This window comes from Agelaius tricolor, unplaced genomic scaffold (genome assembly GCF_023055355.1).
Source record: "Agelaius tricolor isolate 1412-34295 unplaced genomic scaffold, bAgeTri1.0.p SCAF_3, whole genome shotgun sequence".
NCBI classification, from domain to species: Eukaryota; Metazoa; Chordata; class Aves; order Passeriformes; family Icteridae; genus Agelaius; species Agelaius tricolor.
The window spans coordinates 25280550-25296137 of record NW_027269263.1 but is presented as its reverse complement, the minus strand read 5'-3'; the positions used below and the strand labels follow the sequence as shown (position 1 = coordinate 25296137).

The window sequence follows — 15588 nt, the reverse complement described above, 5'->3', positions numbered from 1 at the left end:
TTTTTCAACTGCTCTTGTTTATAATGAAAAGGCTTTGTGTCTATAGAACTGTCTGCTTGAACTACCATGAGATACACTAAATTCTAGGAAAAAGAACACTTGTTGGAGTTATATGTAACTGCACACTGTCAAAAAGGTCACAAGGAGCAGCAGCCCTCTTTCAACCCATAGCTATAGATTTCGATTATTGGAATGAGGGATGCTGCAAAGAGACTGGTGGTAAAAGATCATAGCATAGGCATTGAGTAAACTGGGTTCTGGACATTAACTTCTTTTCTTCCTGTAAAATGTTATCCATGGAGAATTTGAGAACTTCACCATTTGTGTAGGATTTTGAATGTTGTTAGAGTGGGTATCTCACACTGACACCCACTGTTGCATGGCAATTAATCTCAAACGAGCTTTTGATCCAAGACTTCTGAGACATGTCAACACACTGCTTTAGGTTACACGCTTCCCATGTAACCACCTGCATCCAGGAATCCCAATGAGAAACATGGCAGTCCTACTTTCTAGCCAGAGAGCTGGGAGCTGAATAAGTGAGCTAGCCTTCTCTTCATGCCAAAAATGAGCTGTGAAATGAAGCAGTGGGGTGCAGTGCCTGAAGAGAGGCTCCGGAGGCACCGTTAAAATCCCGTGGCACTTTTCTCAAGGGAAGCAATAGTCCCGCTAGCAAGGCCAGATGCCAATTTAGAGAATTAAATTCTGCCTACCCAAACTCCTCTTGTTTCATGTGGGTACAGTACTCTTCACATCCTACATAAGAAGTTTGGAAAGGGTCTCCTGGAGCCCTGGGACCCATTCCCTCCTGCTGTTGGCAGCCTACAATATCCCCCCTTTCACAGACTGGTCAAACTCCCTCCAAAGAATAATTTGTTTTAGCCATAATTGGAGGTCGATCCAGAAGCAGTTGTTAGAAACTTGCTGCTCCAAATGGGGGACTGTGATATGCACTGTTAAACACTGGCTATGCTCCATCACAGAGGTGGCTGCATTTCAAGAGCTGGCCAAGCAGAGGGCCAACCCCCAAGTGCCAAAGCACTGGGAAATCCAGGAAGGAAAGGAGACGATCCTATGGGCTACTTGTAATGGGAGAAATCATGCAGAGGATCATGGGGCAGGTTGGAGTAGCATCTTGCTCTTCACATGCCCTTGTCCTTCAGAGATGCTGAGCATCCAGGAGGCCTCATAAGGGGACATGTCACTCCTCTAGAATGGCCTGTGGGAGAGGGGGAGGGATTGTCACAACTAGGTGAAAACTAAGCTAAAGTTTCTCCTTTTCCCCTGATTCGCTTTTTCCTGCACCATTATTTAAAGGGAAAATCTCCCATCCTCCACTGTTGGAAACTTGCACCAGCTTGGAAACCCCCCACAGTGCTTGGGAAGACGGGCTTCCCTGCAGGAAGGAAAGCTTGAGGACCAAACCAAGGGATGCACTTCACCAGCAAGGAGGCTGATGTGAGATGGTGTCCTGCTAGTGTGCAGATACTGCCAGCTGCCACAGCCTGAGATTTCTAGGCTCCTCTATAATTTTATTGACTCCAGCCTAGCCTCATTTACTTCATCTCATTAACTACTCCCCTATGAATCATTATTCTTGTGCTTATGAAACAACAGTTCCCATGTCTTCCTAGATTTAGTGATACAATGCAAAGAACTGGACAGGATTTGGCCACCCCCCAACCACACCTAGCTGAACATGGAATTTTTGCACATGGCATTTCTGAATGGAGCCCAACAATTTGTGTTTTCCCAATGATAGGATGATCAGGAAGACACTCTTAAAGAGGTCTTTTTCCTACAAAGTGCACTTCTACAAAGTGTAGAGATGGGACTTGAAAACATACTTCCCTAGCTATGTCCTCACACATCCTGAGCACTTCTGAATGCCTGCTGAATGCCTGAATTCCTCTTTCCTGCTCATCAGTTTGGGCCTCTGTTTTCTCTCTGTGCAGATGTCAGTGCCACAGGACAATTAAAAAAGATGCTTGCAGTCTTCTAATGGGTTGACATCCCAGGCTGTTTTGAGGTAATTCTTGCATTTTTGCCCAGGTTCTTTGTGGAGTCCTGCAAGTAACTGAACTCAAATCTCCTGTTACCCACAAGACCCTTGAAGGACCTCAGCACAATTAAAATGTAGCTTTAGTTAGGGACAACAGTGATAAACTAGAAAACCAAGCTTATCCAGGCCGAAAAGGTAAAAAAGCCCAACCAGGCTGAAGTTTCTACAACCCAAAATCAGGACTCAAATATAAAAATTACTGACCATCTTTAACTCCTATTTGTTTCAGCAGCGAGTGTTACAACAACTCACTGTCATGGTCAGACTTCTGAGTAGAAATACACATTTTACTTCTGCTCTACACAGCTAATTTCAAGTAAAACCAGTAGGACTGGTGTCCAAATCCTCAAGGAAGAGAGGCAGGCTGCATGCAGTAACAGAAAGGCAAAACATATGAAGGATTTTCCACTAGGGAAGGCACGAGATCAATAAAACACTCGGTAAGACACGCATCCCACAGCAAAACAGTGGTAATGCAATGTTTCAAAAGTTAAAAGCATGTTAGAATTTGTTGCTGGAATATAATCAAACTGCAAATATGCCTCTTCTATAAATAGCAAACAGCAACAATAGCTGAGGTCTCCAAGTGATTTATTAGCAGTATTCTGAATAGATGAACACTAAAATAAGTTACTAATTTACTAAAATCTTGTCAAGGAGACTCTGCTTCAGTAAGCCCTTTTATCCTGGAGCTTGTCTAAATGGGGACACTCAGGCGAGCTAATCTGAATTGACCACAGATGGGAATGTAAAGTGAATGAGATAATTGCATTGCAGAGTGGACAGTCACTCTCACTCACAGTTAAAGAATTAACATCTGCTAAGGGCCCCTTGAGCCCTCAACAGTGATCCCTAGCCAAGGATAATTTTAAGATTAGTGTGTTGAAAAGGAAATATTAATATAATCTGAACTATGGGAGGGAAGATGGCCTTTTTTGCATACTAGTAAAATTAGTATTCCTGTCTGAGCATGAAGCTGAAAGAGTTTATTTCTGCATCTTGTTTACTTAGATCAGATTATGTGTGGCTGGTGGATCCAGTTCTGATTTCCCTTGCAATAATGTGGCTGAAGGGTTACACCCTGAAAAACAATGAAAATACTCATTATTTGTAGCATTTTTGTATGACTCAGGCTAAAACTTGGCCATAGCCTTTCTCTTAAAACACTGGTGATACAAGGCTAACATTTAGAGGTTTCTGCCTATGCTTAACAAACTGCTGTTGTGAAACAATTAATTCACTGTATTAAGCATAGGGGAAGTCTATAATGACCTCTCTGCATGCAGCTGATCTGACATTATTCCCTGACATGGGAATGTGTCTCCTTCACAATGTTGCACATCCAACTCCTCAAACAGGCAGATGCTTGAAGCTTGCTGGAAACCCAGGTTGGCTGTACCAAGGTTGGATGCCAGGGCAGGAGGTGGGCACCCACCACCTGCCTCCTTTCCTGTTCCCTACTGAGGAGAGGCTCAGTTGGTTTGTTTGGCTTCTGTATACCTGCAGAGAAATCACTGACCACTTTGCTGGTTGTTGAAACAGTGGTTCTTCCTTGCATGGGGTCGGACTGCTGCCCGGCTGCCCTGGCACGGGGCTCAGCTCAACAGAGCCCCTGAGGTCCCTGGGCACATGCTGACCTGTGAACTCAGGCTTACTTCCACCAAGAAAATGATTTAGACCAAACCCAGGGCATTTTAGTGCAGTGTTCTTGACATCAGTACAGCCTTCAACCTCTTTGCTCGGCAGTTCTGCCCAGATTTGTCCTTTCCTTCCTAATCCCACCCCTGGCCTGTTGATTCTCCATCTCTCACCTGCCTCAGGCTGGAGCCACATCCACATCAGAGATAACCAAGTCTGGTGGACTTGCAGCATTAGGGACAGGCAGCAAAGAAGAGCAGGGACCTACCAAGCTTCTGATGAGGTGATTCTACCCACCAACAGACCATCCAAGTGCCACACATGGTGACACAATTACCTCTCTGATTCCCAGTGCTGAGGTGGCACCAGCAGAGGTGACTGCAGCCTTCCAAAAGCATCACTCTCCCCGAGCTCTCCAGCACCCTAGTGCCACCACTGCATGGGCAAGCCCAGAGTCACACTGCTGCAGAAGGATGGAAGGCATCTCCCAGAGCCACGTCAGCATTTCTGAGGGCTCGGTCTTTGAAATGAGCCCAGAGACTTGGCAGCTTGTTTTCTACACTATCATAAATCTCCTAAAGATCAACATCATGGCAAATTCTGATGAGGGAGGATTTTTGTCATAAGAGTTGAAGTAGGCATCTGAGGAATGACTCATGATGATGAGGGCAGAATGCATAAAGTACGATCTTTCTTTTTAATAAAAAGTGAGGCAGATACACCTTTGACCCAAATTAAGATGGGTGATATATTGAAAAAAGGCCCTAAGCCCCTAAGTACTGTGGGGTTCTGCACACTGCTGCCTTGAACTGGGGCTTGCAGGTACTGTAAAAATGAGCAGAAATGCAGGTGGAGCAGCACTGCCTGTTCTTTACAGAGGGTAAAAACCAGAAACCACCAGCCCAACAAGCTGTTGTCTCTGTGCCAAACTCAGTGATATCTGGGGTGAGTCACCCCCACCTGAGGCCTCACCTGAGCCAAACTGCTCATCCAAGGGGATAGACAGCAGTGAGTGAGTTGCCAGCACCATGCAGAGAGACCCCAACATCCTGCAAAATCCTGCAAGCCCTTAAGGCAGTGCCCAGAAATGCACATGTGGTGTTGAAATGTCTGAAGTGTGAGAAAGCAGCACACAAACAGTGTGACACATGGCTTGGATCACAGGTTACAGCTGTTACATCCCAGTTAAAAAAAAAATCTAAAAAGTTAAAAAAGAAACCCAGTGACCCTCACAGAATTTGTAGTTGTGCCCTAAAGAAGATGAGTAATACCCTTCAGAGTAATGAGTAATACCCTTCAGACATGGACATTTTGGATGACTGCATATTTGAAACCACTGTTTCAAGTGAAATTACTGTTTCCATATGTCTTAGATTAGGTGCTACCAAAGTGGGAGTAAAGCACAACATAACTCCAAACAGAACACAAAATTCTGATGTTTCTTTAGGTCAGATACATGTTGCTATTGGCAGCTACTAGTAATTGCTGGAATGCAGCACACTGTAATAAATTAAATGTGATATTTGCTAAGCATGCAGGCTTGCCATCTGAAGAGCTGCTGCTATTACTTTGCAGGTAAAAAGTGGTGTTTAAGTGCAGGAGACTGAAGTGTACCATGTGAGCGAAATCTTCTAAGCTCCAGCCCCTTGGATGCAGTATTTGTTTAAAACTTGGAACAATTAAATGCTCTTGACTTTTATAGCTTCTTTGCAATAACACAGACTAAAGCCATGCCAAAAGAAGAGGTCCCACAGGAGCAAGTTCAGTATGTAGTCTCTCTTTGCAGCATGCTACTGCAGATGCACCAAAGAGCACCAAGTTACTTTTCTTCTTTAGACAGGCATTGGTTTCTACACACAAGACCATGATTCTGCTGTCCCCAGATTGCACCAGCCCAGAGAGGAGCTAGCCTGAGGTCAGGATTTGTGCAGGCTCTCTCCAGGCACAGCCCCCATCCTCTGTGGGGGGACAGCACCATCCTGGTGTGCAGTGACCACACTGAAAAGTGCACCAGGATGCTAGCAACAGGGGACCTAGTACCAGTGAGGCAAATACTGCCTTGTAAGATGCCCCGGCTTTCTTGGCCCTGAGTAAAAATCCCTGGTAAGCTTAAAAGGGAGCATGCAAATCATATACCCAAGAGAAGTCCCACTGACTGGCCTAAGAGCTGTGGATTTCTCCACGCCCTCCATCACAGGCTGGCATAGCTTCATGGTTCAGGTGGGACACAGAGGCTGGCACAAGTACTGAGGGCCTGAGAAATTCCCAGTGATGAACATACATTCTTCTTTTTGTGGGTCTTTCTTTGTAGTTGGCCCTGATTCAGAGCCACAGAATTATTTGGCTGGGAAAAGACCTTCCAAGATAATTGAGTCCAATACCCCTGCCATGGGTAGAGACATATTTCAGTAGATCTGGTCGCTCAAAGCCCCATCCAACCTGGCCTTGTACACTTCCAGGGATGAGTCATTCACAGCTTCTCTGAGCAACTTGTTCCAGTGCCTCATGACCCTCATAATCAAAAAATGTCTTATGTCCAATCTAAATCAATTTCAGTATAAAACTGTTGCCCCTTGTCCTATCAGAAAAGGCCATGCTGAAAAGTCTTTTTCCACCTTTCTCCTAAGCCCCTTCATATATTGCACTCTGAAAAGAAGTTTAGGCAGCTTTTTGGGGGCACAAGCAAAAGATGCCAAGAAAAGAAAGGTAGCACTTTTTCTCACCAGCCATTTGATTTAAAATGTAATGGAATAATCACCCTGGATCTGTCTGACAGGTCTGGAGATCTTTATTTCTCAGCTGTTGAGAGCATGGAACAGCTTCTCTCAGAGCAAGACATTGGCTGCCTCCTGGGACACAGCTAACAGATGCACTTTAGTGAAAAAAACAGCTCCCAGAGAGTGCAGAGAGTGGCTTCCTATCCAGAGCATGGCTAGAGGTGACAAGTGATTGCAAAGGGGTCTGAACACATGATTTTTCTCAGCATGAATGCTGGTCTCCAAGGATCAGGCTTTCACCTCAAAACCAGTTCTCAGCAGAAACTGCAATGATATAAGAGATCTCCTGATTCACCAATCAGATTTTATCTTTTCTCTGTGTTAGGCCAGAGGGAAATTGTAAATTTGATTAAGCTTTCAGGCAAGTTCATTAAATTAGGCCACTAGAGGGAGCAGAGTGCAGGGCTGGTGACCGGGGATGCGTCCCCGCGAGTGGGGGGACACAGGAGGGCGACCCCATGGCCGCGACTCCCAGGGGAAGCTCCCCAGCACCGGGGGACGGAATTGCACACTGGTAAGAGAATTATTGGTAGCGCCTACAAATGTATCACTCGTTATCTGCTGTTTCTGATATTGAAAATAGTCCGACTTTCACGTATATTTTTCTTTAGCAAATATGATGTTTTTCTTCCTTTTTTTTTTTTTCAAGTTCTTTTCATATAAGTGTGCACAGGAAAAAAGACAAGGTATTAGTTTTTAAGTTACTTGGCTAACCTTGTTTATGGGAACCATACTTCGATTCGAGGTGAGTAGCTCGCATTGACTGCTTACATGCCTGCTTCTCAGTGAAGGCAGTCACTATTAAAAGTCAATCTGGTGATTATTAATTTTAACATAGTTGCATTTTGGTCAGACTGATTTGCATCACCTTAAAACCACACGGCTGCAAGATCTGGAGCAAGCTGTCCAGAGTGACGCTCCCTTTGGCACTCCTGAGGAATCAGCAGCACGTGCCCAGGTTGCACTTGTGTAACGGGGTTCACCAGGTGAAAGGAAAGGAATTGGTTTGAAAAGAGAGGGACTGCGAACACAGCAAAGCAAGAGGAAGGGTGGTGCCCGCCTCACCTAGGAATGAATTACGTTACCTTGTGAAGTGACAAGAGATGCTGGTGAAATATAGTGAAATACGAAGCGTAAAACACGGGTGCAGAGATTGCAAGGAGAAAGGGGGCTGGAGCAGGGGCTCTCCCGTCCCAGCCCAGGCACGCTTACCTCTCCTCCAGTGCAGGGGAAGGGGCTCGAATATCTGGAAGTGCAAATGGCTCCTCTCTGCCTCACATCATCCTCCAGCCCGAAGGTGGCCGAGCAGTTAGCAGCAAAGTATTTGTAAGGCTTCCACGTCTCGCCGAAGTCCTGGGAGCGCTCCAGCACCATGGCGGCCGGCCTGGGCGACTTGAAGACCATTATCAAGTGAGTGAAGTAGAAGGCGGCCTCCAGGTCCAGGCGGATGGTCTCACGGAGGGCATCGTGGGCCGCCTGCCACCAGGTGCGGGGCAGGCGGAAGGGCGAGTCGGCCATGGCGGCGGGCGGGTGCGCCAGCCCGGCCTGGGCCCCACTGCAGCGGCCGCACCGGGGCCGGCGGCAGCGCCGCTCCGCGTCCTCGCTGTAGCTGCAGAAGGGCTCGGCGTGGCGGCGGCCGCAGGACGTCTGGGTGCGCAGCGCCCGCCCGTGCGCCAGGTTGCCCATCCGAGGGTTGCAGGCCTTGTCGCAGGGACTGCTCGCCGCCGCCACGCCGCGCAGACCTGCGAAGGGGCAGAGAGCGGGGCTGCAGGCGGCTCCTGAGCTGGAGCACCGCACCCCGTCAGAGCGGACACGTCCCGCCGCTAGCGGGATGCTGCCCCCGCCGACACCGACACCGTGTGCCGCGGGTACCCACCGAGCCCGGGCGGGGCTGCGGGACAGTGTGGCACTGCTGCTCAGCTCTCCCCTCTATGGACCTCAGTGCGCCTAAAAAAGCTTAAAAAGCCACCCCAAAACCTTTCACGGTTTCCCTGCGCTTGGGAAGATCCCTGCCTATCAAGAGATGTAGACCAGGCAGCAGACAGGGCGAGAGATGAGTACGCCCTTCCCTCCCGGCCCCGGGCACCAGAGCAGGGCTGAGGCTTCAGGGCCAGGCCACCCTTGCCCCGAGGCCTGCAAAGGGATCCAGGTGACCCTGGGGAAGCGGAGAAAAGCAGAAGAAAGGCAAGCTGCCGACAAGGCAGCATGCTCACCAGGCCAGGAGACTGCCAGCAACCCAGACCTTGCAGCACTGCTGCAACCCAGCCCACTGTGCAGCACATCAGGTGTCGGGGTGTGAGGGCCCACAGGAATATCACCTGCCAGCAAGGGCCTCAAGTCTTCACCCCCTTTCCCACCACTCCATCCCCACCCCAAATTTTCCCACCATCAGAAACTGCTGCTGACCCCAGTGTTTAATTGTAGCATGGCATAAGTTCGGAAAGGCTGTTGCTGGTAAGTGTAAATGGAAGAAAAAAAAGTTTTGGTTGAAATTATGCTGGCAAGCTGCCACGCAGCTGAGGCTCTGTGGTTTTTGTTCAAGCTTTTCTGGAAGTCCTGTCAATTTTAAAATCCACAGTTATAGAGTCAAAGAAAAATAAAATCACCATGGGCTTTGCTATGAAACCATGTAACTCTCACATATAATCAATGTAACTCTTGGTGCAGCAATGCTTGATTAGGGGCTCTCCAACATTTTATTAATAAATTTCAGAGTAGGTCAAAGCGGTATTTGGGGAATTGTTTAATATAAAAAAAAATCTGTTGACTTGGATGTGTGAAGGTCAAAGCATCTGAGGTGCATAATGTCTTCTTTATCACCAGGCCAGTCATACACAGTCAGCTTTGTGCACCAATTAATGTCTTCTTCTTGGCATTTTTGTTATATCTGAAGGTCATTTCAGTTTAGCATCCAATAAATCCTTTATCTGGGGTTTATTCAGCTTTTGTCTACAGTGTCATAGCTGCAATTAAGCTATGTTATGCACTAGCAGTGCTAAGCCTTCCAAGCCTGACAGCATCCCCCATTTCTCCCACTCTTCAAGAAGCACTCTGGATAAAAACCATTTTTACCACAAAAGTTCTATATGGGTTTTCTATAGCATTTCCTCAGAACAGCTGTGGAGCACTGCTTGCTGTGCACCCAGTTCAAGGCACTTCTGAAGCCAGTCTCTGGATTTCACTGGGTGAGCAGTCTTGGGAAATTTTCAGCGAATAAGAAATGCTCAGTCAAGTTAGGCTTCCTACAGTGTGCTGGTAAAGCTGTGTTGGAGATGACCTACAGTAACTGTGCAGGATACGTTTGCTCCAGAGAAGTAAACATATAGAACTGTAAGGTCAATGTAATGTCACCTACAACTCCTGAACATCCTTTTCAAAGCATTGTATAAACATTAACTAACCCATGTAGCTCTCCTGAGGGGTAGGTAAGTTAAGTGCTATTATCATATTATCAGTTAGGCCAGCCAGTAGTTGGCCTAATTTATGTCTTTGGTTGCTTTCCTGGATTCTTTGGCTTACGTGTAACACAGAGCAGTTTGCCGCTACACAAATAGATGAACATTTACTGCGGTTCCCTCAGTTGTGGGATTGCAAAGCAGATTTGGGAAGTGGTAGGAAGAGCAGGGCTCAGTCAGCCCCATCAGACAGGTTTGTGTTCATCAGGTCCTTTTGTTTTTTGCACACCAGACTGCTGCCTCCAGGAATGCAGCGGAGGAGGACCTGGTCAATGGGAGGTTTCCCCGTGACTGCAGTTGGTGGTAGGGCTGTCATAGATGGCCCCAGGGCAGGGACAAGGCTCTGCCTGAGCCCAGCTGGGAGGGGTTGGCTACAAAATCCCATGTCAGACACCGGGAGCTGAGAGTATTTGATTGCCCTGGTCATGCAGGGTCACTGACTGCAGTTGTCTTCGGGCCAGGCATTGAGGGTCCCTTCCTCAGCTGGGATGAGATCTGGGGCAAGGCACCTTGGCTTCAGCAGGGTTTGAGAAATGCTGCTGGCACATAGACGTGGGTCCCAGGGGCAGAAAGGGGGGAGAGGAAACCCCCTTTGAAAGGGTGTTTCTTTTCACTTGAATTGGAAAAGAGTTGCATGACCGATGCAGAGCACTTCGTGTTATGAAAAGTGACAGCTTTCTAGTGTAACACTGGCTGCCACAGGGATTCAGTAAAAGGACAAACTGAGAGCATAGAGATTTCTATGCTGGCAGTCACAAGTTCACAACTGGTCTGCCACAGCACTGGAAAAGGTGCTTTTCCCTACTGCACTTAATGCATCTGCCCAACTAAATCTTCCCATTCTATCTACTGTACATGCCACCGGACTGGGATCTTCAGTAATGAGTAAGAGCATGCAGCAAGTACCATGACTCACCTGGGAAAACATCCATGGAAAATCATATGCTTCCTGCTTAAGCATTTTAGCAACACATGCCTTGTGATGTTTCATTTATATCTTGTGCCTGATTAAATGTTTGTTTCCCATCAGAGTTTTTTCTTCTTTTAAAAAAAGAAATTTGGCACTCGGCTTGCACCCGGCCGAGGAAGCGTTACGCAAACTGTTTATGCCCGAGTGTGTCTGCTGCGGGACCCCGCTGCGGGCAGCTCTGAGCGCGAAGTGTTTACGCTGCGGGAAGGGGCTTTGGAAACCCTGCCCGCGCTCCTCCGCACCCCGACGTCTCGGGGCACCGCCGCCCAAAGCGCCTGCGGAGCCCGCAGCGCCCCGCCGCTGCCACCCGCAGCGCTCCGCAGCCGCTCCGCGGCATCCCCCGAAGCCCCGGCCCGAGCCCACCCGGCCCCGCCGGCGGCTCCGCGGGCAGGGGCGGCCCCACGCAGCACAGCGCGGTGCGGCCGGACCCCTCTTTGTCTGCGGCGCGGGGCGCGGGGGGACGCGCATCCCGGCCCCTGCCCTTCCGCAGCCATCCGCGCACGCCGCGCAGCGACCGACACGCACCGCATGTGCGGGCACAGGCGCACCCGGCCTGCGCGCACACATATGCGCACGCACGTGCGTATGTGCGTGTGCGCGGACACGTGCGGACAGAGACCGCACTGTGAGCACGGTGCGCGCACCCCGTGCGGTTCCCCGTGCGTGCGCACGCCCGCGCACACGGGCTCGGGCACACCAGCACGCGCGCGTACCCGCACACGCGCACGCGGCGCGCATCTACCTCGCACGCCCGCGGAGGACGGAGAGCGCCGAGCGCGGCCGGTCACGACCCACCTGCAGCGGCGGCGGCGGCGGCCAACAGCAGCAGCAGCAGCGCCAGCCGCATCCCGCGCCCCATGGCCGAGCGCCCCGTGGCCGCCCGCCCTGCGCGCCCCGCCGCCCCGCGGCGCGACCGGCCCCGCGCGGCATCAGCGCCTCGCGCGGCACCGCCGCCCGCCCGCCGCGCACCGCGCCGCCCCGCGCCGCCCGCCGCCCGCCGCGCAGCGCCCGCGCACCGCCCCGGCCCCGCCCCGCCCGCGCCGCAGCCCGGCCCTCCCGCCCGCCCGCCCGCCGGGGCCGCCGCGCCGCGGGGGGCTGTTGCCGGTGCGCGGCCAGGCGCGGTACTGCAGCGGAGAGCGCCCGTCCGCACGCCATACACACCCCCGCCCCGTCCCGCAGCCCCGGCCGCTCCGCCGCGGCAGCCCAGGGCGGACGGGCTGGTCCCCGCAGACAGAGAGAGGGATCCGCGATCCCACGGGACAGCGGGCTACTCATCGCCAGTGCCCGGAGGCTTCGGCTTCCGAGCTCGGGCGCGCTGTCGGGGAACAGAGGGTGGAAGTGAAGCTGCAAAAGGCAGTCTTCCTCCAGCCCGGCTCAGTTTCCAACGAGGGACTTAATTTACCACAAGTAACCCCCGGTCGCTCAACTTTGAAGACGTTACTTGTTTTATCGGCTTTTCTGGTAACTGAGCGAGGGAGCCACGTAAACATGAGAGGTTTTCCCTTTTTTTACTGGGATTGGCAATCTATGGTTTAGCTCCCATATGGTTTGATGGGTTTGATAGCACCGGTCACCATACCGCAACAGCAGTTTTGGGCTCTGAAACTAGGAAAAGGCACAGTTTCATCCACTGCTCCCCACCAGACCATTACCTTTTTAGGTCTCAGCGAAGGACCATTAAGAGAGTAAGGGTGGAGCACTTCTGAGCAGTCTTTATTTTTTACTTACCTGAATCTAATCTGGGAGGTGAGCATGTTGCAAGAGCTACAAAATGCTGTCATTCTCTGCACTTTGAACTTGGACAACTTAAAAACAATTCAATTTTAAAAATCAGTGTAACAGTGTCTTAAGACTACCATGCTGCCTCCTGTAATGCATCTCAAACACACATTTTGAGCTGCTAGGATTATATCATCACCAAAATGCTCACTGAAAAGTATTTAGTGCACAATCATCTGACTGGACAGTGTTATCTCTATGTCTTTACCTTACAAGGTAGAGGAAGGTTGATCTTTGCCGTGTTTCAGTTACATGCCACAGGGAAGCATTTTGCTCGCCTTGCCACTGTGATTTTCTCTACCCCCCAGGTGAGAGCATCTAGATAGGGACTTCTAGTCCCCAGGAACCTGTTGAGTCCCCATGGCTACTTGTGAGCTACTCAGGGGCTTTTCCTGCAGCCTGACTGTCATGGTGTGGGTTGTTCCCACACATCTGAGCCTCCTTATAGCAGCGACCACAGAGGCAAAGGATGTTCCAGGGGCTTTCTGCCTTGTATCTTTCAAAATGGTGATGTACTGCCAAGGAATCACACAGGGTTTGTGCTGTTACAGATTGCAGCAGTCACATTCTGCAGGGCTGGGAAATGAAAAGTGCAAGCCACAGGCGGGGAATTTATCTTCATTGCAACTCATAACTCATAGCTCCTTCTACGTCGACAGTGCCAGGTAATAAGTCTGCTGTAGGGTGATAAGTCTGGGTGGAGCTGTGCAAGAGCTCACACTGCTGTGTCAACTCATTTGGCATCAGGAGCAGAGAGCTGGTTGAGGTCCATAAGCAGCAGGAGTAGTTTTCTTGATAGGGCAGAAGACTAGACCTGACAGGAGCAGAGGATGGCTCTGGAGAAATCTCTGAAAAGGAGGAGGGAGGGAGATGATCTGGACTGAAAAACTGCAGAACAAAAATTTTGAAGGAGGTGAATGGTGCTATCACAAGCTGGAGAGAGAGAGTGCAAACAGGCTCAGGCTTAAATTGGAAGAGGGAAGAGCAGTGCCCAGTGAATTGAAATGAGGAGAGAGGTTACACAGTGGGGGTGTAACTGTGGGGATAGGAGAGGGAGTGTATTCTCAGGACAAACTCACAGCATTGTCAGAGGCAGGAGGTTGGATATTGCTGAAACAGATTAATGGAATAGAAAACTGGAGAGAAGAAAGGTTATTTCCAGATAACCTCAGAGATGACATCCCAAAGTCATCCTAGTTATCCGTACATCTGAGAGCTGGATAGCATGGTCCCACTCCTTTGAGGTGCTGCCTGGCTCATGTGCCTCAGTCCTCTTAAGCCAAATAACTCAGCTTCACTTTTTTGCCTATCAGCTCTGCTCTTCCTAGAGGAATTTGTTTTACTTGTTGGAGGCCTCACAGTCTGCAACTTAGGCCATGGTGAACTCACATCCTCCTGCACCCCTTTCCTGGCTCCTGGAGGCTCCATGGGACCTGCAGCCATGAGTGCACCCAAGCCAGTGGCTCAGTGAATGCATCCTGGGGAGCTGTGCATCGCCACAAACTGTGGGCATCTTCCCAGGACAGGTGCTGCTGTCTGCTGCTTCACAGAGCGGCTGGGAGTTCACCAGAAGGTTAGAAGGGCTCAGAGGTGTTCCAGCACAGTTTTATTTCCTTTGTTGGTTAGTGGTGCCTCTTGAGTTGCCAGAGGAAGAAAATCACGTATTTGTGAGGAGGCAAATGTACACTTCTCACCAAATTTCTTCAGGATCATAAGCTTTTGGCTTCATACTGTACAACTGGTTAAAGAAGAGCAAGAGTTGTTTGCAGCTGTCATTTGATAGTTCATCATCACCTTTCACTGTGAGGGTGGTGAGGCACTGGAACAGAATGGCTCAGAGAAGTTGTGGATGCCCCATCACTGGAGGTGTTCAAGGCCAGGTTAGCTTTGAACAACCTGGGCTTTTGGAGGGTGTCCCTCCCCATGGCAGAGGGCAGATGCTAGATGATATTCGGCCCCTTCCAACCCAAACCATTCTGTGATTCCATGATTCCTGCAGTGTGGCTGCAGGCAGACAGGTAGATGGAAAGGCTCAGAATGTAAAGATCACCTGTCTGGTGTATGCATTTCTCAATTATACATAAGAAGTCTTTAGAGAGTAATGATGTTCCCTCAACAGACGTGTCACAGTTAGTGTGAAGGAAATAATCAGGGATGACAGGCCCGGGAGCATGGCCTCTGCCTTTTCAGAGATGCTGAGGAGGTAACCTGAAGGAAGGAGCCTGCTGCTTTGGCAGAGGTCCCCACAGGCATGATTCTAACCCTGGGGAGTGGAAGCAGAAGCCTTTTCCCCTTATCTGTCAGTGAGAAATCCCAGCCCCTGAATCGTGTGAGGAGAGATGAGGAGTGAATCTCCTCCCCAAGCACCCTGCCAAGGGTAAGGATGAGCTGGGAGTAACACTTTCAAGTCACTGTACCAAGCTAATTTTAGAAGCAGACCATGGCAGGGAGTGGGGGTGGAGAAATACCTCACCCAGTCAGAGCCACCTGGTTTAGACTTTTGTCATAAAAAAAATCTCAAAAATTCAAAAGATCAAACTTATTTTTAACTAGAGGCTTGTTCAAAGATCAGCATTTTGTCTGCTGGCATCTGTGTAAGTATGCAGAACTGCTGTCACAGTTTAACTGGAGGCCCTTGGGGTCGGTGCAGTCCTTCAGACGTGCCTAACTATTTTAAGTGGTGTGACGTGTGCTGTTTGAGCCTGCTGCTTCATTCACCACTCCTCCACCAGCTGGGCATGCCCTGCTCTGTGCTGTGCATGGAGTGCTACCCAGAGCATCACAGTTTGGTGGGAAGATGAGAGGCTGGATCGGAGCAGTCTCTGCCAAGCAGTCGAACTGCAGGGCAGCAATTCCAGCTGAACAATTACCTGTGTGTTTGAGCTCTAGAGATGCTTATTTTTGTTA

At 49.9% G+C, this 15588-nt stretch overlaps 1 protein-coding gene across 2 annotated transcripts in view; it reads right to left on the bottom strand.

Moving 5' to 3' along the window:
- Positions 1-11856, bottom strand: part of NTN4 (netrin 4) — a 47925-nt gene extending 36069 nt beyond the window's left edge. The window contains exons 1-2 of one of the 2 annotated variants that reach the window (XM_071423247.1): positions 11698-11856; positions 7690-8219 (exon numbers count right to left, since the gene is read on the bottom strand). In XM_071423247.1, the coding sequence (XP_071279348.1) occupies positions 7690-8219; positions 11698-11761 (594 nt within the window). In that variant the 5' untranslated portion in view covers positions 11762-11856. Of the gene's footprint in view, positions 1-7689; positions 8220-10848; positions 11200-11697 lie in introns of those variants that run through there. The other variant, XM_071423248.1, reaches the window with a different exon arrangement.
- Between the last annotated feature and the right edge of the window lie 3732 nt (positions 11857-15588).